At 39.6% G+C, this 25,267-nt stretch overlaps 1 protein-coding gene and 1 non-coding gene across 44 annotated transcripts in view; one reads left to right on the forward strand and one right to left on the reverse strand.

Annotated features, from left to right (window-relative positions):
• The window catches only part of EIF4G3 (eukaryotic translation initiation factor 4 gamma 3), a 368,231-nt gene that overhangs the window by 321,294 nt on the left and 21,670 nt on the right, over positions 1-25,267 (forward strand). For all 43 annotated transcript variants that reach the window (XM_063594267.1, XM_008967038.4, XM_034957340.3 and 40 more), the window contains 4 exons: positions 890-1,007; positions 3,087-3,307; positions 5,034-5,149; positions 13,961-14,133. In XM_063594267.1, coding sequence (XP_063450337.1) covers positions 890-1,007; positions 3,087-3,307; positions 5,034-5,149; positions 13,961-14,133 — 628 coding nt within the window. The remainder of the gene's footprint in view (positions 1-889; positions 1,008-3,086; positions 3,308-5,033; positions 5,150-13,960; positions 14,134-25,267) is intronic.
• Positions 13,687-13,748, reverse strand: LOC112438411 (U7 small nuclear RNA). Its single transcript, XR_003026835.1, has one exon. It is a non-coding gene; the product is annotated as a U7 small nuclear RNA (small nuclear RNA).

The following is a 25,267-nucleotide window of genomic DNA, read 5'->3' on the forward strand; positions in this document are numbered from 1 at the left end:
CCTGGCTGATTTTTTTTTTTTTTTTTTAATTTTTTGTAGAGATGGAGTCTCACTGTGTTGCCTAGGCTAGTCTTGCACTCCTGGGCTGCAGTGATCCTCCCACCTTGGCCTCCTGCATGCTGGGATTACAGTTATGAGCCACACTCAGCCACTAAGACCTTAATTTTTTAGGTTCCCTTTTTGTTGTTGTTCACAAATTTAATATAGCTAGAGAAATTACTGGGACCCTAAATTAAAAGGGAAACTCATTATGCTGATAAAAGAATCTTAATATGCAGAACATTTACTATAATTTTAGGGAGCTGTAAAAGAATAAAGAAACATTGTTCAAAATCTTTTTCGAAAATCAGATTTTGAGAGATTTGACCTCAGGACCAAAGATGTTTGGATCTCACAAACACATCTTACTAGCTGAGGAAGCCCAATGGAAAGAACAAAAAATTCAATGTTAACCTACTTCCTATATGTCCCTTCTACTAAGTAATTTCAACCTTTTTTTCTTTAAATTTTAAAAAATGTCATTATTCAGTAAAACCCACATGCATATTTGTGCACAAATGAGATTGGAGCATTTGTGCTGGTTAGCTTTGTTAAAGTTTTGTTCTGTTTTCGCTTGCCTTCCTCCTCCTATATGCCACTCCCACCCCTGTTTACTATGTTTTTAAAGGAACCAATGGTTGAAATAAGTAAAGACTTCTAAACTCTATTATGTGCAAATTCCCTCTAACACTTTGCTTCTCAGAATATGGTAGAGGGACCAGGAGATGGGCATCACCTAAGCTTGTTAGGAATGCCTGGTCTCAGGCCTCACCTAGGGATGCAGATGACTGATTATTTGCATTTTAGTCATGTGATTTGTATTTTTTTTCTAAATCCTCGACATGTGTAGATGCCTTACGGTCAAGTGCTTCCAGTTTAAACAGATTCTCTGCCCTGCAACCTCCAGCACCCTCAGGGTCCACGCCATCCACGCCTGTAGAGTTTGATTCCCGAAGGACCTTAACTAGGTGAGAACCCTGCTTTTTATGTCTACTCAAGGCTGGCCCGCTTGCCAGTATGTGTGGCAAGATAGGAACAAGGGTTTTGATAGTAATCCTTATGGATGCATTCCTTTTATTCCTAAAGTTGATTTCTTTAATCTTCACACACTATAATTTCTAAGATAGGAACATAATTGGGTGGTGGATTTGGGATGGGATGGGAGGGAAGGGATTCTTAAGAAAGCTAGGCCCACCCAAACAGCCCTGGAGGCATGTCTAGGGGCTCCGCAAGCTAATCCTCCAGATGTTCTAGAAGCACCTAGCATTCTCAACCATGGGAATTAAAGAACATGACAATCCACCCATACATTTCTCTGTCACACTCTTCATGTTATATTTGAGGTTGTCCTTCAGTTTTTGCTAGTCTCCATATTTCACTATCTTTTTGCTTTTGCTTTTCTAGGATTGATACAGTCAAGTATCCTGTTGGCTGGTTTACATAAAATGAATGGGCACCCTGTAGTGCAGTCACAAAAAATAACATTTTTTACATAAGCACTTTCAGAATTGAAGTTTCTTTAAGCTCTAAAACTTTTTTTTTTTAATTATTATTTTTTAGAGATGGCATCTTGCTATGTTGCCCAGGCTGGCATTGAACTCCTGGTCTCAAGCGATCCTCCCATCAGGCTTTTTATTATTATTATTGTAATAAGTTTGATTAGGTAGACTTTGTAAACTGTGTTCTTATTCCCTTGACTTCTATTGAAACAAAGTATAGTTAGCACAAGCGAGCTTTTCATGATGATTCAGGTTGTCATTGAGTATCACTTGTGGCGCTTTGCCCTGTCATAAATGTCCCCTAATGGTTCTGCTTCCTAAGCACTTGTGTACGTTCTTTCACAATAGTTAGACCATTTTCCTGCCCGAGTCTCTCCTTTTCCCTTTTAATTTGCTGCTTCTGGTCCGCCACGGGCCAACGAACTGTTTGCTCAGCTGGTTAGAATTGTCTAAAAGAAGACGAAATCAGGAAATATGGAGAGTCTCTCTTAAAAGGAATAAAATATATAGCATTGGCTAATCCAAGACAGCTTCTTCTTGATTCTCAAATATTTTCCATATGTTTGAAGATTCTAAATAAAAAGGTATCATTGTATAATTTCTAAGATAGTGATACCATGTTCTTATAATATTTGTTTCCCTTTCATTTATGTAACTCATACTTTATCATTGTCTTCTTTATTCCTGAAAGATTTTTTAAAACTAAAAAAAGAAATTGCCAAAATTAAGGCCGGGCACAGTGGCTCACGCCTGTAATCCCAGCAGTTTGGGAGGCTGAGGTGGGCAGATCACCTGAGGTCAGGAGTTCGAGACCAGCCTGACCAACATGGAGAAACCCTGTCTGTAATCCCAGCTACTCAGGAGGTTGAGGCAAGAGAATCACTTGAACCTGTAGGCGGAGGTTGCAGTGAGCCGAGATTACGCCATTGCACTCCAGCCTGGGCAACAAGAGTAAAACTCCATCTCAAAAAAGAAAAGAAAAAGAAATTACCAAAATTATCACTGACTTTTTTTGAGACAGAGTCTCACTGTCACCCAGGCCAGAGTGCAGTGGCGCAATCTTGGCTCACTGCTACTTCCTCCTCGCAGTTTCAGGCCAGTCTCATGCCTCAGCCTCCCAAGTAGCTGGGATTACAGGCGCCCGCCACCAAACCCGGCTAATTTTTGTATTTTTAGTAGAAACACAGTTTCACCATGTTGGCCAGGCTGGTCTTGAACTCCTGACCTCAAGTAATCTGCCCTGCTCGGCCTCCCAAAGCGCTGGGATTACAGGTGTGAGCCACCATGCCCGGCCACCACTGACATGTTAAAGTGTTAAATAGTATCCCTTCAGAGAAAAAAGTTAAAACATCTTAATAAATATTCCCTTTAAAGCACTCTTTTACTTGTTTGTTGAATAAACTTTGAAATATAATTGGTGCCTCACACATCTAATGTTATCTGTGAAAAATTCTGTATACTTTCAGAAAGTCTTAGTGATATATATAATTTGAATATGGGGGACATGGGCTTGTCTTTCCTTTGAAAAGTGTTGTTTTGTCTTTTAAGTCGTGGAAGTATGGGCAGGGAGAAGAATGACAAGCCCCTTCCATCTGCAACAGCTCGGCCAAATACTTTCATGAGGGGTGGCAGCAGTAAAGACCTGCTAGACAATCAGTCTCAAGAAGAGCAGCGGAGAGAGATGCTGGAGACCGTGAAGCAGCTCACAGGAGGTGTGGATGTGGAGAGGAACAGCACTGAGGCCGAGCGAAATAAAACAAGGGAGTCAGGTGAGAGACTTGGCTTAAACAGATGCAGATTTGGGTTTTAAATTTGGAAGGAAAAATAAAAAAGAGACTGTGCCTGAGTAGATTTTAGAATTAACACATAATAGCAACACATACCAGCATCTGAAGAGTTAAAGGGTACTTCATAGTTTTATAACAGTTCTCATTCCCTAGGTATGCCTTAGCTGAACAGTTTGTAAATTTTCTCCTTTCTCTATTAAATGTTATGGTGAGGAGGTCCTCCTGCTGTATTTTAAGCAATCTGAATTTCTTACAAGTCCCTGTAACATCCCACACTTGACGTTGCTGTTAGATTGTGTATGCTGTGTAGAGCTCCTCAAATATGTGAAAATTCTCATTGAGCCACTGCAAGACAAACCAAAGAGAAGGTATTAGGTTATCTTTAGTTGACTTCATCTTCCGTGGTAACCTGTTGTTTTTGTATGCATTTAGCATGTATATACTTAGAGGACTTGCTCAGATAATGCTCTAAAAATTGTTTCATGTATTTAACCTGTGTTTCAGTTTCCTTATCTGTTAAATGGGGATAAGTTGTACCTACCTTTTCAGGATATTATGAAAATTAAATAAGAAGTTAATACACGTAAACACTTAGAACATTACGTGATAAATACAAGGTTTTCAAAAAGTATTAAATGTTGTGATGACCAATATAGCAATGGAAAACAGTTTAAATTGAAGATTATTTTCAGCCTCTTTTAAATATTAGTCGTGAAGTAATACCAGTTTTAGTTTTTTAGTATTTATATAGCTTTCTAATTTGTTTCACTATTTAAATTGTTTCTCTTAACTGTAGTCCCTAAATGGATCTCAGAGACAAATTGAAGTGTCTTCTCCCAATTGGTGTAACTTTAGATAATACAGCTTTAGGGACATATGGCTTTTTTAAAATCTGTGCTAGATACTTTTGAAATATAACAGGATAGGACATAAAATATCTTGGGTGTAATGAATAATGTAGCACAGCTGCCCTATGTGTTTTTATTGTCTGGTTCATTTGTACACTTACCAGATGCACAGTGAATGTGAGGCCCTTGATCCCTGTTCTCGGCCTTCAGTCTGCTGAGTCAGAAAGACCTTTTTTAGTAATTCCACGAAAGACACAAACTGAGAAAGGTGCTATGAAGGAAAGAATTTAGTTCTAAGAGAATACTTAGAACTATCTGGTACCAAGGAGCTATGTAGAATAGGGGCAAGGGGAGGTTTCCTTCATCCGAAGGACCAGTAGGAATGAAACAGGTTCGTAGGCAAGGATGGGTGTGAAACAGAGGGAAAGAGCACTCCAGACAGGATTACTGTGAGCAAAGCTGTAGTAGGAATAGCCACGGTTTGTTCAAGCAGCTGCCCAAGATCAGTGTGGCTCAAGCTTAGTGGCGAGCAGGGCCCTGACCTGTGCAGGATTGTGAAGACCTCATGTACTCTTCATCTTCGAAGCAGTGGGGAGCAATCATAATACAGAAAGGAACAAAAAAGCTTCAATTAGGAAAGTTTATCATGTTCCTAAATCTTGTTCATTGTTATTGTAGATTATAAAGTTACTTAATGCAAATCTATTCTAAAACAAAAGGTTTCTGTATTCTGTTTTTATCTATTAAATGTCTTGTAGCTATTAAAATAATGTAATAGCACATAATATTGTCAACCATAATCTCACTATTTTAATAGTAATTTTTATTATTTTTACTTTTTTTGGGGGCCTCACTAATAGCAAAACCAGAAATTTCAGCAGTGTCAGCTCATGACAAGGCTGCATTATCAGAAGAGGAACTGGAGAGGAAGTCCAAATCTATCATTGATGAATTTCTACACATTAATGATTTTAAGGTAAATGAGATTAAAAAAAAACACACACACAGAAAGTCCTTTGATAGTATATAATAACTTGGTTCTGGTCTAAATCAGGTGTCATTGTGAACTGATAAGACTTAGGTTGAGTAATCCAAGTCCTACACAATTCAGTTTGCTTAACGCTGATGCATTTCTGCCAAGTACTCTCTTTTAATTTGATACTATAATTTACAACATAGAGTGGTGGGCAGAGAGTATGAGTACCAATCCATCCCCACTAAGGGAAAACCAAATTGATTTCTATATTAAGGAACAAAAACAACACATTATCATTATGAAGCATTTCTGGCACCCTGTATATAGCTGTCATGGTCTTTTTTTTTTTTTTTTTTTTTTTTTTTTTTTTTGAGACAGAGTCTTGCTGTGTTGCCCAGGCTGGAGTGCAGTGGCACGATCTCAGCTCACTGCAACCTCCGCCTCCCAAGTTCAAGCAATTCTCCTACCTCATCCTCCCAAGTAGCTGGGACTACAGGTGCCCGTCACCATGCTGAGCTAATTTTTGTATTTTTAGTAGAGGCGGGGTTTCACCATTTTGGCCAGGCTGGTCTCAAACTCCTGACCTCAAATGATCACCCACCTCGGACTCCCAAAGTGCTGGGATTACAGGCGTGAGCCACCACACCTGGCCTGTCATGGTCTTTATAATCATTCTGTTATCATTCTCATATTAATCTTGAAATATGGCCAGCATTACTTTTTCTTTATTTCATAAAACTGAGGCATAAAGAAACAAGCAATGTGCCAGGTCAGACAGCCTAAGCCAGAGATTTCATGACAAGGCCTTGAATTTGCCCTTTAACCCTTACCTTCTCTTTAATCTTCATTTTGAGATAGTAGTGAATAAGACATTTCTACCTGACCTCGTGAACCCTATAGTCTAGTGGCAGAGACAAACCATAAACAAATAACTCCACTAGCAGTTACTTAACTGTAGTTATGATAAATGCTAGTAGACCTATAGGTCTTAGGAGAAATCCATTAATGGGATCTAATTAAGTGATGCGAGGTCAGGAAAGGCTAATCTGTTAAAACAGTCTTATCTGTTAAAGTATTTGTCAGATATATTAACTACTTTTGCTGCTTTGGCACTATATTATTAAAAATTCTTTCAAGATTATTTGTTTTCTTGGCCGGGTGCAGTGACTTATGCCTGTAATCCCAGCACCTTGGGAGCTGAGGCAGGAGGATCACTTAAGCTCAAGAGTTTGAGACCAGCCTGGGCAACATGATAAAGCCCCGTCTCTACAAAAAATACAAAAATTAGCCAGGTGTGGTGGCACGCATCTGTAGTCCCAGCTACTCAGGAGGCTGAGATGGGAGGATCACTTGAAGCCCGGGAGGCAGAGGTTGCAGTGAGCCGAGATCATCCCACTGCATTCCATCCTGGGTGACAGAGTGAGACTGTCTCAAAAAAAAAAAAAAAGAAAAAAAAGAAAAGAAAATATTACTTGTTTTCTTAACAGTGTAATCATCATCTGCTTTCCATATATAAAAATCACCTTGGTTATCTATAGTTCAATCTTCTAAAGCCTTCAAGCCTCTGAAATTCTTCAAAATTCAGAAGAAGTAGAAGGAAGTTTTTGATGATGAGTGAGGTGGAGGTGAGTGCTTTGCAGAAACTGTTGGAAATGTACCAAAGTAAATGAACATTAACGGGAAATAGCCAAAGAATAAACCTGATGTACTGTGATTCATCAGTTAGCTTCCTGGAAAATTAGGGGTATTCTTATAAATTGGCAGCATAGCCTTTTTCTTGCTTGGAAGTAGGGAAATGTGAACGAATTGCAAAAAAATTAGAATGGCCAAGAAAGATGAAACGCCAAGACAGTAAGGAAGAAAACAGTGGAGATTGGCTTCAGATGTAATTTGAAGGATGTACAAAGTCAATGAATAACCCTTTAAAAGGGGAAAAATATGATCCTGTGATGAACTGGAGGTATAGGGAGAAAAAGACCTTAGTAACACCTAAAGAGTACAATAGGAGGACTCTTTGGAGAATCATGAGCCCTGGGCCAGGCTTGCAATACAGAAGGGGCAGAATCATTGTATCTTTACAATTTCATTGTGCAGTGTACAAAGCAACTGTGCCTGCAATATGGTTAAAACAGGTATTAACATTGGGCATTTACTGAGGACTTACTCTGCGTTGGGTGCTATTGTACATATTCGGTATGTATTAGTTTGTATTGTCCTCGTAACATTCTCCTGAAGTTGATGTTATTATCATACCCATTTTTCAGATAAGGAAACTGAGGTGCAAAGATGTAAAGCAACTTGTTCAAAATCTTAACTGCTAATAAGTGCCAGATTGAGGATTCAAAGCTAAGTTTCTAGCTTCAGAGGAGAAAATGCTTTATCTCATTACCTTTAGGGTATTAGTGTGTCAGGCTAAAGACTTAAAGAGCTGATCTTAAAAATATTTTTTCCAAATATCTTCCTATTAGGTGCTATTGTTTTTAAAAGTGATTCAAATTAATATTTATTGAGGGTTTATTTTGTGCCTGGCACTGTGCCAAGTTCTTATATCTATATTTTATATACATTCTCACGGTAACTCTGAAAAGTTAAGCCCAAGAGATTAAGTTAAACTCCTAAACTCTAAAGTAGTAAGTGGCAGAGCCAGGGTTCAAATGTACCTCTGTCTGACTCCACCGTGCATGTTTTAGTCTCTATGCTATTTATTTATTGAATACCTAAGTGTGCTAGCCACATTTTAGGGGTTGTGACTGGGTATACCATATTTGTAGTGAACAACAAAATCTGCTTCCATGGAGCTTACATTCCAGTGGGGAGATACAGACAAGTCTGGCCCTAAAGATAGGTAGTAAATTAATAAATAAACAGTAGCTACCAAAAAAATGTTTTCAGTGCCAAAAACTAAAATTATGTGATTTGATGGAGTCAGGGAAGACAGGAAGTATCATTTCAACTAAAAGCTCAAAGACAAAAAGAAGCAAACCATGAGAAAACCAGATGGAAGGGCAAGGTTATGAACTGCTGTGACACTGTGAGTATCATGATATAGCTGGAAGTATTACCCTTGAAAACCAGCGCAAGACAAGAATGTCCTCTCTCACCACTCCTATTCAACATAGTACTGGCCAGGGTAATCAGGCTAGAGAAAGAAATAAAGCATATTCAGATAGGAAGAGAGGAAGTCAAACTCTCCCTGTTTGCAGATGACATGAACCTGTATCTAGAAAACCCCATCATCTCAGCCCAAAAGCTTATTAAGCTGATAAGCAACTTCAGCAAAGACTCAGGATACAAAATCGAAGTGCAAAAATCACTAGCATCAGTCAAGCTGAAAGCCAAATCTCCAGTGAACTCCCATTCACAATTGCCACAAAAAGAACAAAATACCTAGGAATACAGCTAACAAGGGAAGTGAAGGATCGCTACAAGGAGAACTACAAACCACTATTCAAAGAAATCAGAGATGACACAAACAACTGGAAAAACATCCCATGCTCGTGGATAGGAAGAATCACTGTCATGAAAATGACTATACGGCCCAAAGCAATTTATAGATTCAGTGCTATTCCCATTAAACTCCCACTGACATTCTACAAAGAACTAGAAAAAAGTATTTAAAAATTCATATGGAACCAAAAAAAGGAGCCCAAATAGCCAAGGCAGTCGTAAGCAAAAAGAACAAAACTGGAGGCATCACACTGCCCTACTTCAAACTATATATATATATTTTTTATTATTTATTTATTTATTTATTTATTTATTTATTTATTTATTTTTTCTTGAGATGGAGTCTTGCACTGTTGCCCAGGCTGGAGTGCAGTGGCGCGATCTCGGCTCACTGCAAGCTCCACCTCCTGGGTTCACACCATTCTCCTGCCTCAGCCTCCCAAGTAGCCCGGACTACAGGCGCCCGCCACCATGCCTGGCTAATTTTTTGTACTTTTAGTAGAAACGGGGTTTCATGGTGTTAGCCAGGATGGTCTTGATCTCCTGACCTTGTGATCCGCCCTCCTTGGCCTCCCAAAGTGCTGGGATTACAGGCGTGAGCCACCGCGCCCAGCCTACTTCAAACTATATTACAGGGCTACAGTAACCAAAACAACGTGGTATGGTACAAGAACAGACACATAGACCAGTGGAACAGAATAGAGAACCCAGAAATAAGACTACACACCTACAATTATCTTATCTTCAACAAACCTGACAAAAACAAGCAATGGGGAAAGGATTCCCTTTTTAATAAATGGTATTGGGATACCTGGCTAGTCATATGCGGAAAATTGAAACTGGAGCCTTTCTTTATACCATATACAAAAATCAACTAAAGATGGATTAAAATGTAAAACTCAAAACTATGAAGAAGAAAACTTACACAATACCATTCAGGACATAGGCACAGGCAAAGATTTCATGATGAAGATGCCAAAAACAGTGCAACGAAAGCAAAAATTGACAAATGGGATCTAATTAAACTATAGAGCTTCTGCACAGCAAAATAAACTATCAATCAACAGAATAAACAGACAACTTACAGAATATGAGGAAATGTTTGCAATATACACATCCGACAAAGGTTTTTTTTGTTGTTGTCTTTTTTTCTTTGTTTTTTGAGACGGAGTGTTCCTCTTGTCGCCCAGGCTGGAGTGCAATGGCGCAGTCTTGGCTCACTGCAACCTCTGCCTCCTGGGTTCAAGCGATTCTCCTGCCTCAGCCTCCCGAGTAGCTGGGATTACAGGCGCCCGCCACTACACCCAGCTAATTTTTTGTATTTTTAGTAGAGACGGGGTTTCGCCACGTTGGCCAGGTTGATCTCAAACTCCTAACCTCAGGTGATCCACATCCCAAATACTGGGATTACAGGCGTAAGCCACCAGGCCCGGCCCCCGACAAAGGTCTTATGTGCAGCATCTGTAAGGAGCTTAAACAAATTTACAAGAAAAAAAAACACACACACTAAAAAGTAGACAAAGGACATGAACAGACAGTACTCAAAGGAAGACATACATGTGGCCAACAATCACAAGATAAAAAAGCTCAATATCACTGATTATTAGAGAAATACAAATCAAAACCACAATGAGATACCATCTAATACCAGTCAGAATGACTATTATTAAAAAGTCAAAAAATAATAGGTGTTGGCGAGGTTGTGGAGAAAAAGGAACACTTTTACACTGTTGGAGGGTAAATTAGTTCAACCATTGTGGAAGACAGTGTGGTGATTCCTGAGAGACCTAGAGACAGAAATACCATTTGACCCAGCAATCCCATTACTGTGTATATACCCAAAGGAATATAAATTGTTCTCTTATAAAGACACATGCACACGTATGTTCATTGTAGCACTATTCACAGTAGCAAAAACATGCAATCAACCTAAATGCCCATCAACGATAGAGTGGATAAAGAAAATGCAGTACATAGACACCATGAAATATTATACAGCCATACAAAGGGCCAAGATCCTTTCCTTTGCAGGGACATGGATAGAGCTGGAGGCCATTATCCTTAGCAAACTAATGCAGGAACAGAAAAGCAAATACTTCATGTTCTCACTTATAAGTGGAAACTAAATGATGAGAACACATGGACACGTAGAGGAGAAAAATGCACACTGGGGCCTACTGGAGGACAGAAGGTGGAAGGAGAGAGACAGGATCAGGAAAAATAACTAATGGATACTAGGCTTAGTATCTGGGTGATGAAATAATCCGTACAGCAAACCCCCATGACACACATTTACCTATGTAGCAAAGCTGCACATCCTGCACATGTACCCCTGATCTTAAAAGTTTAAAAAATATATATCATGATATAGCTAATTGACCCTTTATGCAAACACAGTGAATGAATTCCCATTAGAAGACATTTAATCACTTCCATTTAAATACTGAGGAATGATTTTTATTTATTTATTTATTTATTTTTTGGAGAGAGTCTCGCCGTGTCACCCAGGCTGGAGTGCAGTGGGGTGATTACAGCTCACTGCAACCTCCACCTCCCGGGTTCAAGCGATTTTCCTGTCTCAGCCTCCCGAGTGGCTGGGATTACAGGCGTGTGCCACTACACACGGCTAATTTTTGTATTTTTGGTAGACACGGGGTTTCACCTTCTTGGCCAGGCTGGTCTCATACTGCTGAACCTCAAATGATCTGCCCGCCTTGGCCTCCCAACGTGCTGGGATTACAGGTGTGAGCCACCGCTTCCAGCCTGAGGATTGAATATTTGCATTCATTTACAAGTCCTCTTGAAAAGGCATAACAATGATGTTGATTGGCTTAAAATAAGGTTAAAAAACCCACAAGGGGCCAGGTATGGTGGCTCACACCTGTAATCCCAGCACTTTCGGAGGCTAAGGCTAGAGGATCACTTGAGCCCAGGAATTTGAGACCAGCCTGGGCAAGATATCCATCTTTACAAAAAAAATTTTTAAAATTAGCCGGGCATGCTGGCATGCCTGTGGTCCCAGCTACTTGGGAGGCTGAGGCGGGAGGATTGCCTGAGCCTGGGAATTTGAAGCAGCAGTGATCTATAATCATGCCACTACACTCTAGCCTGGGTAACTAAGTGAGACCTTATCTCTTTAAAAAAAAAAATCTAAAAGACCCACAAGGATGAAGAGACCAGGGAATAGACAGAAGCAACGTTCTGGAAGTTGGAAATAAGAAGTATGAGTGGTAATTTATTTAACAAACTAAGACTGTCTGTGAGGTACAGATGTGGCCAGAAACAAAAGGGAATTAGTTGGTTAAAAGCATATATAAGAAACATTTTACAGCCGGGCGCGGTGGCTCACGCCTATAATCCCAGCATTTTGGGAGGCTGAGGCAGGCGATTACCTGAGGTCAGGAGTTTGAAACCTGCCTGGCCAACATGAAGAAACCTTGTCTCTACTAAAAATACAAAATTAGCCAGGCGTAGTGGCTCATGCCTATAATCCCAGCTACTTGGGAGACTGAGGCAGGAGAATCTCTTGAACCTGGGAGGCAAAGGTTTCAGTGAGCCAAGATTATGTCATTGCACTCCAGCCTGGGTGACAAGAGTGAAACTCTGTCTCAAAAGAAAAAAGAAACCATTTTACATGATAATTGTCTTGAATGTTTCAAAAATGGCAATGTCATGAAAAGACAAAAAAGAGAAAGGACGATTTTAGATTAAAGGAATCTGAACAACATAACATGTAAAGTCGGGTTCTCAACTGGACTCAGCAACAACAAAAAGCTATATTAGACATTCAGAGACAGTTGTGGAAATTTGAATATGTACTATATATCAAATATTTTTATTGACATTATAGTAAATTTCTTGGACATTCAGAAAGAAAACAATTGATGAATCTAAATCAAAGTGAAGATATGTAGTTGTATATTGTATGACTCTTTAATTTTTCTGTAGGCTTGAAATTTTGTTAGATAAAAAGTTAATGTGAGGGAGGTATTAAATAAAGGAGCAGGGAGGAAAAAGCGGCAGTGGTGAGACACCTAGATGAGCCTTCTCCCTTCTGCATCAGTTCATCACCCTTCCTACCTCCATCCTCCCCCTTCCTACCTCCATCCTCCCCCTTCCTACCTCCATCCTCCCCCTTCCTACCTCCATCCTCCCCCTTCCTACCTCCATCCTCCCCCTTCCTACCTCCATCCTCCCCCTTCCTACCTCCATCCTCCCCCTTCCTACCTCCATCCTCCCCCTTCCTACCTCCATCCTCCCCCTTCCTACCTCCATCCTCCCCCTTCCTACCTCCATCCTCCCCCTTCCTACCTCCATCCTCCCCCTTCCTACCTCCATCCTCCCCCTTCCTACCTCCATCCTCCCCCTTCCTACCTCCATCCTCCCCCTTCCTACCTCCATCCTCCCCCTTCCTACCTCCATCCTCCCCCTTCCTACCTCCATCCTCCCCCTTCCTACCTCCATCCTCCCCCTTCCTACCTCCATCCTCCCCCTTCCTACCTCCATCCTCCCCCTTCCTACCTACATCCTCCCCCTTGGAAGAGCTACTTTGCTGCAAAGGTTGAACCAAAAGTTTGTGAATTCAGGGCACCAGACTAATTTCCAGTAGCTGAGAAGAGAGATACACTGCTTTATTGGTGTATCAGCAACTCTGGCTGACTGACTTTTACCCTTCAGACCAAAGATATTGACTTGGCTGGATACTCTATAGTAAACACCAGTTAACAAGCACAAATTAAGAAGCATACCACAAGAACTTAATAAAAGAATTTTAATGCTTAACCTAACCATATCACTTAAATTTAACTTTCATATGAAGGAAGACCTTTTTCATTGAAGATTGTGCAAATATTAACCTACACAGACACAGTAACCTCTGTTGACACATTAAGGCTTTTGAATCGTGACATTAAATTTCTATTTCATAATATACCATATTCAATTTTTTAAATCAGTGATCATAAAATAAGTAAATATTATGTAGAAAAATACATTTGACTTGCCCTTTGAGTGATGTTTAATAAAATTGTTAAACTAAACATGTTAGCTTTGTAAAGATGCATCATTTTAAAATTTTTTTTATTTATAAAAACAGTTCTCTGGTAAAAACTGGAAAACCTACTAGATAAATTTGAAAAGGGCTGTAATGCTCTTTTTTGGTATGACTTTTAATATTGCCCATATCAGCCTGCAATTTACTGAGCTATATATTATGTTAAACAAATATAAACTTATATTTGAAAACTGTCCTGTTCGTGGAGGTTTCTACTGATTCTGTTGTAAGTAAAAGATTTTAAAGTTATCTTAACATTCTGGTAACACTATTCAGATTTTGGAGTAAACCTTTCTTTGCTGTTGGAACAGGAAGCCATGCAGTGTGTGGAAGAGCTGAATGCCCAGGGCCTACTACATGTTTTTGTGAGAGTGGGAGTGGAGTCCACCCTGGAAAGGAGCCAGATCACCAGGGATCACATGGGCCAACTACTCTATCAGCTGGTACAGTCAGAAAAACTCAGCAAACAGGACTTTTTCAAAGGGTCAGTATCCTCTTCAAGAGTGGTATTCAGTTACTAGGCTCTTGGGTACCAGTTAATTTTCAAAGTACTTACCTCTTTAAGTATTTAGTTTTTTCCATAGATGAAAATTGTATCCACTGTAATATGTTGATATGATGCAATTAATATATTGATATGTTGGTTGATGTGATGGCATTTTATAGATTGTGCTAGGGCATAAAGGTTATCTTTTGGTTTTCTGAATATTATTGTTAGATCTCTATCATGATGTAAGTAAGGTAACAGAGACCCCTTAGCCTCAGGGAAACTCTGAGGCCTTTAGCAGCACATTTACATGTGATCCCCAAATGTTCTTTGAGGAAAAAAGCTCTTCTTTGTGAGAACAATTCTGAAAAATTGTCTTAAATTTAAAAACCATATTATTTCAATAAACCATGGTTATTGTGGCTAGGAAGCACTTGTGTGCCCACTCTAGCCTCATGGAGAAGGTTATGTAACTCGGTGTTCTTAATGATTTAGTCTATTTCAGGTTGGTTTCATTATGATTCTTGTCAATGGATGGTTTGATAAGGTCTGCCTATCTGCCTGTCACTGGTGGTGAATCCTCATTTGATCAGGTTCTGGTATATTTGTGATATACCATCATCACAAGTACATGGATCAGGTTCCTTGCGGTTCAACCACAAAATCTTACCCAGGCATAGGTTGTATAACCAATGTTTAAAGTGAAAATTGCATTGGTAAAAAATTTTGTTTTAGGAGCCATGTTGTATCAAATATAAACACAGAGTCACACCCAGCACTGACAGATGCCCACTCTCTAAGGGAATAGCAACTAGGATCTCCTAAGGTCTGGACATTGGATTTACATCTGCCATCTCATCCTCACCTGGACATATGCTTATTGAATCAAATGGCAGTAAGAAGTCTGTACTACTTGTAATTTTCCTCTTTTTTTTTTTTTTTTTTGCCAAGCTCATGTTCTCATAAATTAAATGCACATATGATTAAATGCCACTGTATATTTTTCCGTAGTCATTTCACATATGGCAATCCTTTTAGAATAAGGTAACCATTAAATGTCATTGTTGGCCAGGTGCAGTGGCTCACACCTGTAATCCCAGCACTTTGGGAGGCTGAGGCGGGTGGATCACTTGAGATCAGGAGTCTGAAACCAGCCACGGCCAACATGCCAACATCTACTAAAAATACAAAAATTAGCCCAACATGGTGGCATGAGCCTGCAATCCCAGCTACTTGCGAGGCTGAGGCATAAGAATCGCTTGAACCCGGGAGGCAGAGGTTGCAGTGAGCCAAGGTTGCACCACTGCACTCCGCCTGTCTCAGTCTCAAAAAAACAAAAAAGTCATTGTTGAATTTATTCATTTGACTTTGCAAGCAATGACAGCGTTGTCTTCTAGGTCCTAGAAAATTTATACTTGCCCCTAGGACCATTAAAAAGTTTTCTTGCCAGGCGTGGTGACTCACGCCTGTAATCCCAGTATTTTGGGAGGCCGAGGTGGGCAGATCACAAGGTCAGGAGTTCGAGACCAGCCTGACCAACGTGGTAAAACCCCGTCTCTACTAAAAATATGAAAATTAGGCTGGGCACCGTAGCTCACACCTGTAATCCCAGCACTTTGGGAGGCCGAGGCGGGTGGATCACGAGGTCAGGAGATCGAGACCATCCTGGCTAACATGGTGAAACCCCGCCTCTACTAAAAATACAAAAAATTAGCCGGGCGTGGTGGCACGCACCTGTAATCCCAGGTACCCGGAGACCGAGGCAAGAGAATCTCTTGAACCAGGGAGGTGGAGGTTGCAGTGAGCTGAAATTGCGCCACTGCACTCCATTCTGGGCGACAGAGCAAGACTCCCTCTCAAAAAAGAAGTTTTCTTTCAGGCTGGGCATGGTGGCTCACACCTGTAATGCTAGCACTTTGGAAGGCTGAGGCAGGGAGATCGCTTGAGCCCAGGAGTTTAAGACCAGCCTGGGCAGCATGGTGAAACTCCATCTATACTAAAAATATAAAAATTAGCTAGGCATGGTGGTGTGCACCTATAGTCCCAGCTACTTGGGAGGTTGAGGCAGAAGGATTGCACCTGGGAGGTCCGGACTGCAGTAAGCCATGATCACACCACTGCACTCCAGCCTAGGTGACAGAATGAGACCACATCTGGGGGAAAAAAAAAAGTTTTCTTTCAGCAGTAAGCTAGATTGCTCTGAATTAAGGCCATTTGAACCAGTTAGTAAGACACTTTGGCAAAAGTTGCTGTGGTTATTGGTTTTTAAGGCCAGGATGGTTTCCCAGTTTTAAAAGAGAAGCCTCCAATTCAGTCCAGTAACTAGCCAGTGCAAATGGTAAGAGCAAATAAAGGTATGTACATGCTCACAATCAGATTGAATATGGTCCTCCCAGCAGACTTGAAACTATAATTTCCTAGAAATAATACTGTTGGAGTGACGAGGATATCCATTTATAAATAGTTACTTATTATCCAGGTATTATGCTACATTCCTCAGAAAATTCTGGAAATGATAATGGTAAATTATCATTTACCATTTTCTGTCTCTTCAAACTATACTCGGAAGTTGATTCATATCTATGAAGATGCCCAGAAGCATAGTGTACCTTTATTGGCTATAATTGAACTTGTGAGATACTAGCTTAGTCTCTCGGATATCTCAGACATTTGCATTTCTCCCTTTGTGGGATTCTCTGAAGAAAAAATATCATAACCAGACGTGGTGGCTACAGTTTTGTTGTTGGTGTTAGAATTGCTGTTGCCAGCAATAATTACCACACTACTACCTTTTATTTAGACATAAAATGAGGTTAACAGTTCTGTGTCTCAGCAATTACTTCATGTTTCACCATACCTGCTTCCGTCTGCAGCTAGAGGCAGTGCAGTGACTCCAGGCCTAACCTTCGATGCTTAGACCTAACCAGTCTTGGACCTTAGACCAAGATCTGTAAAAGTTGTACTATTTTATTCTAAATGGAGAGGCCTGACAATTTAGTGCCACCTTTTTCTAAGAGGGAAATGTAGGGATTGCTTCATGTCAGTGTCCACCAAGAGCTTTCTTGCAAGCAGATCAGAATTTCACAATCCCTTCTAAAGCCTGAGTTATAAATGGTTCATACTGTCTAGAGAGGCCATTTCATTGGAGCCATGAAGATACCCTGTCTTTTGCTTCTTTATTCTTAACCTACAAAGATAGTATTGTCCTTCCATAGTATTGTGGAAGAGCCTCTGAGATCAGCTGTTTTGGGTGCTGCTACTGCTTAGATGGCAACTTCTGAACAGTTGGGGAAGCAGTTTCTGTGTAGCTCGCCAAGCCAATGATAACTCTGGGAAGGTTAGAAAGCAGAAAGCCAGCCAGGTGCGGTGGCTCACGCCTGTAATCCCAGCACTTTGGGAGGCCGAGGCAGGCGGATCACGAGGTCAGGAGATCGAGACCATCCTGGCTAACATGGTGAAACCCCGTGTCTGCTAAAAATACAAAAATTAGCTGGGCACGGTGGCACATGCCTGTAATCCCAGCTGCTCGGGAGGCTGAGACAGGAGAATTGCTTGAACCAGGGAGTCAGAGGTTGCAGTGAGCTGAGATTGTGCCATGGCACTCCAGCCTGGCAACAGAGTGAGACTCCTTCTCAAAAAAAAAAAAAAAAAAAAAAAAAAAAGCAGAAAGCCTCCAGGTATACTGGTCCCTGGTGAGGTAGCTACTAATCTGCCATTTCTCCCTATAGCTCTTTAGAGTATGCACTGCTGCAAAGTAGTAAAATAGACAAAAGTTTCAAATAGGCTTTATGAATATAGCTTTTAGGTCCTTTGGAATTTTCCTTACAAGATGTTATATCAACTGTGAGCGTAATAGTTGCTGTATGTGAAACATATCTCCGCAAAGAAAACATCAAGCCATCGTCCTGATATTTTCAGGACTTGAATCTAAATACTTTATGACCCTAGTTAGGTTGGTAGGTAGATAGGTAGAAGCATTATTGTATAGGTGCATGCACTTCAAACAGTGTGTTGATAGTCTTTTTATATCATGATTTCAGAAAACTTCTTTTTAAAAACTGTCTAGTAAATATAGTTGAGTGCAGTTTGCTATTAGTCACAGAATTGGAATGACTTTGAAAGTATAATAAACAAATGAAGACCAAGGTTGTAAAAATTAGAGTGGACAATAGACACAAAATATGTACCCTAGAGGAAGATTGATACATTAATATTTCACTTTGGGAGGTGTTTGTTAGAGAGAAAATTCTTATCTCTTCCTTGACTACTTTTCTGGAACCTTTATTACTGCTTACGGCAATTCTACATTGGTAAAAGACCCTATGTAGGCTGGACACAGTGATTCGTTCCTGTAATCTCAGCTACCAGGGAGGCTAAGATGGGAGGATGGCTTAAGGCCAGGAGTTCAAGACTAGCCTGGGCAACATAGCAAGACCCCATCTCTAAAAAAAATTAACAAAAAAATTGGCTGTGCATGGTGGCACGTGCCAATAATTACAGCTACTTGGGAGGCTGAGGCAGGAAGATTGCTTGAGCCCAGGAGTTCAAGCTATAGTGAACTGCGAGAGCATCACTGCACCCCAGCCTGGGCAACAAGTGAGATCCTATCTTTAAAAATAAAAAACACTTTGGGAGGCCAAAGTGGGCAAATTGCTTGAGCCTAGGAGTTTGAGACTAGCCTGGGCAACATGGTGAAACCCTATCTCTACTGAAAAATACAAAAACTCTCTGGGCATGGTGGTGGGTGCCTATAGCTGCAGCTACTCAGGAAGCTGAGGTAGGAGGATTGCCATACTGACCTTGTAAAATGACTTGGGAAGTATTTTCTCCACTTCAATTTTTTGGAAGAATTTGAGAAGAATTTGTTCTTCTTCAAGTGTTTGGTAGAATTCAGCAGTGAAGCCACCTAGTCCTGGGCTTTTTTTTTTTCTCTCTGAGATAGGGTCTTGCTCTGTCACCCAGGTTGGAGTACAGTGGCTTCATCGTGGCTCACTGCAACCTCAACCTCCTGGGCTCAAGTGATCCTCCCATCTCAACCTCTCAAGTAGCTGGGACAGTAGGTGCACGCCACTGTGCTCAGCTGATTTTTTATTTTTTGTACAGATGGTGTCTCACTATGTTGCCCAGGCTGGTCTTGCACTCCTAGACAAATGATCCTTCCCCCTTGGCCTCTCAAAGTGCTGGGATTACAGGTTTAAGACAGTGCACCTGGCCATGATTCAGTCTTGATTTGTTGTATATATCTATGAGTTTATCTGTTTTTTTCTAGATTATCCATTTATTGTTCATAGTAGTTTCTTATGATCCTTTGTATTTCTGTGGTATCAGTTGTAATATCTCCTCTTTCATTTCTTATTTTGAGTCTTCTGTCTTTTCTCCTAGTCTAGATAAGGGTTTCTTGATTTTCTTCATTTTTCCAAAAATACAACTCCGAGTATCATTGATTTTTTTTCTTTCATTTTTTAAGTGTCTATTTCATTTATTTCTGTTTAGATGTTTGTTATTTCCTTCCCTGTGCTAATTTTGGGCTTAGTTTGTTCTTCTTTTTCTAGTTCCTTGATGTGTAATGAATGGTATATTGTTTGAGATCTTTTTTCTTTTTTGATATAGATGCTCATTGCTATACATTTCCCTCTTAGGAGCACTTTTGCTGCATTCTATAAGTGTTGGTATGTTGTGTTTCCATTTTCATTTGTCTCAAGATATTTTTTAAAAATTCCTTTCTAATTTCTTCTGTGACCTATTGGTTGTTTAGGCAGATGTTGTTTAATATTCACATGTTTGGATATTTTCCAAGATTTCTCCTGTTACTGAGTTCAAGTTTTATTGCATTGTGATCCAAAAAGATACTTGATATGATTTCAGTCCTCTTAAATTTGTTAAGTCTTGTTTTGTGGTCTAACATATGATCTATTGGGGAGAATGTTTTATTTGCACTTTAGAAGAATATGTATTCTGCTGCTGTTTAATGGAATGTTCTGTGTATTTTTGTTTGGTTTAAAGTATAATTCAAGCCCAATGTTTCCTTACTGATTTTCTGTCTAGATGAGTTGTTCATTGTTTAAAGAAGGGTATTGAGGTCCCCTGCTCTTGCTGTATTGTAGTCTGTCTTTACCTTCAGATAATTAATTGCCCTATGTTTTTAGGTACTCCAATTTGAGGTGCATATGTATTTATAACTGTTATATCCTCTCAGTAAATTGATTCCTTTATCATTACATAATGACCTTTGTCTCTTTTTATAGTTTTTGACTTAATGTCCTTTTTGTCTCATATAAGTATAGCTACCCCTGCCCTCTTTTGATTTCTATTTTCATGAAATATCTTTTTTCTTCTCTTCCTTTTCAGTCTATGAATGTCCTTACTAGTAAAGTGAATCTCTTATAAGCAGCATATGGTTGGATCTCATTTTTCATTTATTTATTTTTTAGATTTTGTGAGAGAGTCCCACTCTCTCACCCAGGCTGGAGTGCAGTGGCGCAATCAAGGCTCACTGCAACCTCTACCTTCTGGACTCAAGCAATCCTCCTGGGTAGTTGGGACCACAGCCATGCATCATGATGCCTGGCTAATTTTTTTTTATTTTTTTATAGAGACAGATTCTCCCTACAATGCCCAGGCTGGTCTCCAACAACTAGGCTCAATTGATCCTCCTGCCTTGACCTCTTCAAGTGTTGGGATTACAGGCATGAGCCATTGCACCTGGCCGGATCTTATTTTTTAATCTATTTAGCCACTCCGTCTTTTGATTGGAAAATTTAATCCATTTACATGTGACATAATTATTGATAGATAAGGACTTGCTACTGCCATTTTGTAATTTGTTTTCTGGTTATTTTTGACAATACCACTTTCAATTGTGGTAGCATTATTTTGCTTTTTTGAAAGATTTCTTATCAGAACTTTACTGCATTAAAATTTTTAAATATTTTTCTTCCAACACTATGTTGAATAGGAGTGGTGAGAGAGGGCATCCCTGTCTTGTGCCCGTTTTCAAAGGGAATGCTTCCAGTTTTTCCCCATTCAGTATGATATTGGCTGTGGGTTTGTCATAGATAGCTCTTATTATGTTGAAATACGTCCCATCAATACCTAGTTTATTGAGAGTTTTTAGCATGAAGGTTGTTGAATTTTGTCAAAGGCTTTTTCTGCATCTATTGAGATAATCATGTGGTTTTTGTCTTTGGCTCTGTTTATATGCTGGATTACATTTATTGATTTCCTATTCAACATAGTGTTGGAAGTTCTGGCCAGGGCAATTAGGCAGGAGAAGGAAATAAAGGGTATTCAGTTAGGAAAAGAGGAAGTTAAATTGTCCCTGTTTGCAGACGACATGATTGTATATCTAGAAAACCCCTTTGTCTCAGCCCAAAATCTCCTTAAGCTGATAAGCAACTTCAGCAAAGTCTCAGGATACAAAATCAATGTACAAAAATCACAAGCATTCTTATACACCAACAACAGACAAACAGAGAGCCAAATCATGAGTGAACTCCCATTCACAATTGCTTCAAAGAGAATAAAATACCTAGGAATCCAACTTACAAGGGATGTGAAGGACCTCTTCAAGGAGAACTACAAACCACTGCTCAAGGAAATAAAAGAGGATACAAACAAATGGAAGAACATTCCATGCTCATGGGTAGGAAGAATCAATATCGTGAAAATGGCCATACTGCCCAAGGTAATTTACAGATTCAATGCCATCCCCATCAAGCTACCAATGACTTTCTTCACAGAATTGGAAAAAACTACTTTAAAGTTCATATGGAACCAAAAAAGAGCCCGCATCGCCAAGTCAATCCTAAGCCAAAAGAACAAAGCTGGAGGCATCACACTACCTGACTTCAAACTATACTACAAGGCTACAGTAACCAAAACAGCATGGTACTGGTACCAAAACAGAGATATAGATCAACGGAACAGAACAGAGCCCTCAGAAATAACGCCGCATATCTACAACTATCTGATCTTTGACAAACCTGAGAAAAACAAGCAATGGGGAAAGGATTCCCTATTTAATAAATGGTGCTGGGAAAACTGGCTAGCCATATGTAGAAAGCTGAAACTGGATCCCTTCCTTACACGTTATACAAAAATCAATTCAAGATGGATTAAAGACTTAAACATTAGACCTAAAACCATAAAAACCCTAGAAGAAAACCTAGGCATTACCATTCAGGACATAGGCATGGGCAAGGACTTCATGTCTAAAACACCAAAAGCAATGGCAACAAAAGACGAAATTGACAAATGGGATCTAATTAAACTAAAGAGCTTCTGCACAACAAAAGAAACTACCATCAGAGTGAACAGGCAACCTACAAAATGGGAGAAAATTTTCGCAACCTACTCTTCTGACAAAGGGCTAATATCCAGAATCTACAATGAACTCAAACAAATTTACAAGAAAAAAACAAACAACCCCATCAAAAAGTGGGCAAAGGACATGAACAGACACTTCTCAAAAGAAGACATTTATGCAGCCAAAAAACACATGAAAAAATGCTCATCATCACTGGCCATCAGAGAAATGCAAATCAAAACCACAATGAGATACCATCTCACACCAGTTAGAATGGCAATCATTAAAAAGTCAGGAAACAACAGGTGCTGGAGAGGATGTGGAGAAATAGGAACACTTTTACACTGTTGGTGGGACTGTAAACTAGTTCAACCATTGTGGAAGTCAGTGTGGCGATTCCTCAGGGATCTAGAACTGGAAATACCATTTGACCCAGCCATCCCATTACTGGGTATATACCTAAAGGACTATGAATCATGCTGCTATAAAGACACATGCACACGTATGTTTATTGTGGCATTATTCACAATAGCAAAGACTTGGAACCAACCCAAATGTCCAACAATGATAGACTGGATTAAGAAAATGTGGCACATATACACCATGGAATACTATGCAGCCATAAAAAATGATGAGTTCATGTCCTTTGTAGGGACATGGATGAAATTGGAAATCATCATTCTCAGTAAACTATCGTAAGAACAAAAAACCAAACACCGCATATTCTCACTCATAGGTGGGAATTGAACAATGAGATCACATGGACACAGGAAGGGGAATATCACACTCTGGGGACTGTTGTGGGGTCGGGGGAGGGGGGAGGGATAGCATCGGGAGATATAACTAATGCTAGATGACGAGTTAGTGGGTGCAGCACACCAGCATGGCTCATGTATACATATGTAACTAACCTGCACAATGTGCACATGTACCCTAAAACTGAAAGTATAAAAAAAAAAAAAGAAAAAAAAAAAGGAAAAGTAAGATGATTGGAAGGAAAACGATAAAATGATCCTTATTTTCTGGTAACATAAAAAAAAAAAAAAGAAAAATGCAAAGGCAAAGAATCGATCAGGTTGGCAGAAGCTGTTCCCTGGCTTATGGGCAGGAGGGAGCTGGTGAGGCTTTGGAAATTCTATTACTAACACTAACACGGGAGATCTTTCTGGCCTTTCTGGTTTTGGCAATGGCTCTTTTTCTCCTGCCTTCTAAGGTACTACAGGAAAAAATATTTCCTCTACCTCCATCCCACATTGCCCAGGAACATTTTAAAGATTGAAGGCTTTCTCAAAAAAAAAAAAATTTTTTTAAATATGTTTCTTTTAATCATGTATCCCTTTCTTCAATTAAAATTTTATACAAAAACCCAGTAAATAAAATGAAGTGGAGCTTTTGTAGTTGAAATGGGCGGAGGGATATCTGCAGTCTCATCTATGTAGACCTTACCAAAGTTCAGTCCAATGGCTGTGGTTTTTTCCTTCCACCCAAAGAAAAGCCTGACAGTCCAATGACTGTGATGGTCACTACATGCCAAGAGGCAAGGGTATGATGTAGCTCTGTTTCATTTTTTCAGCTTTTAGAAAATAACTTGTGGTGCAAAGCATTAATATAGGCTATGTAGTAGTGCAAAGACATAAAGACAGTTATTACCTAGGTGCTTCAGCACACTCAAGATTTTTCTTTTAGAATCATGCAACAGGATTTAAGAACTGTAAACCTGAAAAAAAAAATAAGCTTCTTACAGTCTTGTTCTATGGAAATCCTATGTTCAGCCAAAAAAGTTTTTTGTTAGCAGTATAGATTTGACCACTGATTGTGTTCTGTGGACTGTCCCATGATGAACTGACTGATCAAGGCATAAAAAACCAAAGCAAGAATATGGGTATATTTTATTTGTAATGAGATAAAATATATGAGATAAAAATAGCAGCAGGTACACTGCTGAAAGACCAGCATGGCTACAGTTGTCTCTTGGGCCCATTAAACAGCTTAATTTATGCTGCTAGCCCACAGAGCATGAGTTGGCAGGATCAGGTGGTTAACCTAGAAATCCTGGAGTCCAGCTAGATTATATTCCATCAGTGGTACATTAACTGAACCCAAAGTATGCACATAATGAGAGAACCTGCAATTATTTGACATCTATTTGCCATAGCACAGACACCGTCCTCGGCATCAAATAATTGCAAGCTGTGAGGTCAGAAAGTTGGAATTAAGGATTCATGAAGCCCAGAGTTAGATAATATGGCTGAGCTGCAAACTGTTTTGAAGTGGCAGCTTCAGAATGGTGACCCTGCCTATGGTGGTAGCTCTTTTTAAGTGAAAAGTTTTAGTGAGATGTAGGCCTCTGAAAAAAGGGTGGCATACTTTGGCTAGAACCTGGAACTGCAGTGGAAAAGCACACGTTTTACAATTGTAGAGATCTGAAAGGGCATGCATACAATTACCACCTGCTCTTAGCTCTTCAATTCATTCCTCCCTTTCCTTATGACTTGCAATTATGTGTATGTCTCCTGTAGTTAAATTCATTTGCTTTTGTACTTTATTATATATTGTATGTGGAAATAATTAACAAAGTCTTGAGTTGTTTGTTTATACTTCCAAATGAATAGCTATGATTTTTAGCCTACATAAGAGTGCTGGTATTTTATATTTGATTTTCCTAAGTTTTATATTTAATTCCCATTTGCTTGACATTGAGAAATATTTATAATTCATAGCACAAAAGCCTGAAACCATTAGCTTTTCTGTAGAGATAGAACAGTTTGTAACATGTAATAATGATGATAGTGTTAGTAATGTTGCCAGACTCTTTTATATCCATCC

This window comes from Pan paniscus, chromosome 1 (genome assembly GCF_029289425.2).
Source record: "Pan paniscus chromosome 1, NHGRI_mPanPan1-v2.0_pri, whole genome shotgun sequence".
In the NCBI taxonomy this organism is placed as follows: Eukaryota; Metazoa; Chordata; class Mammalia; order Primates; family Hominidae; genus Pan; species Pan paniscus.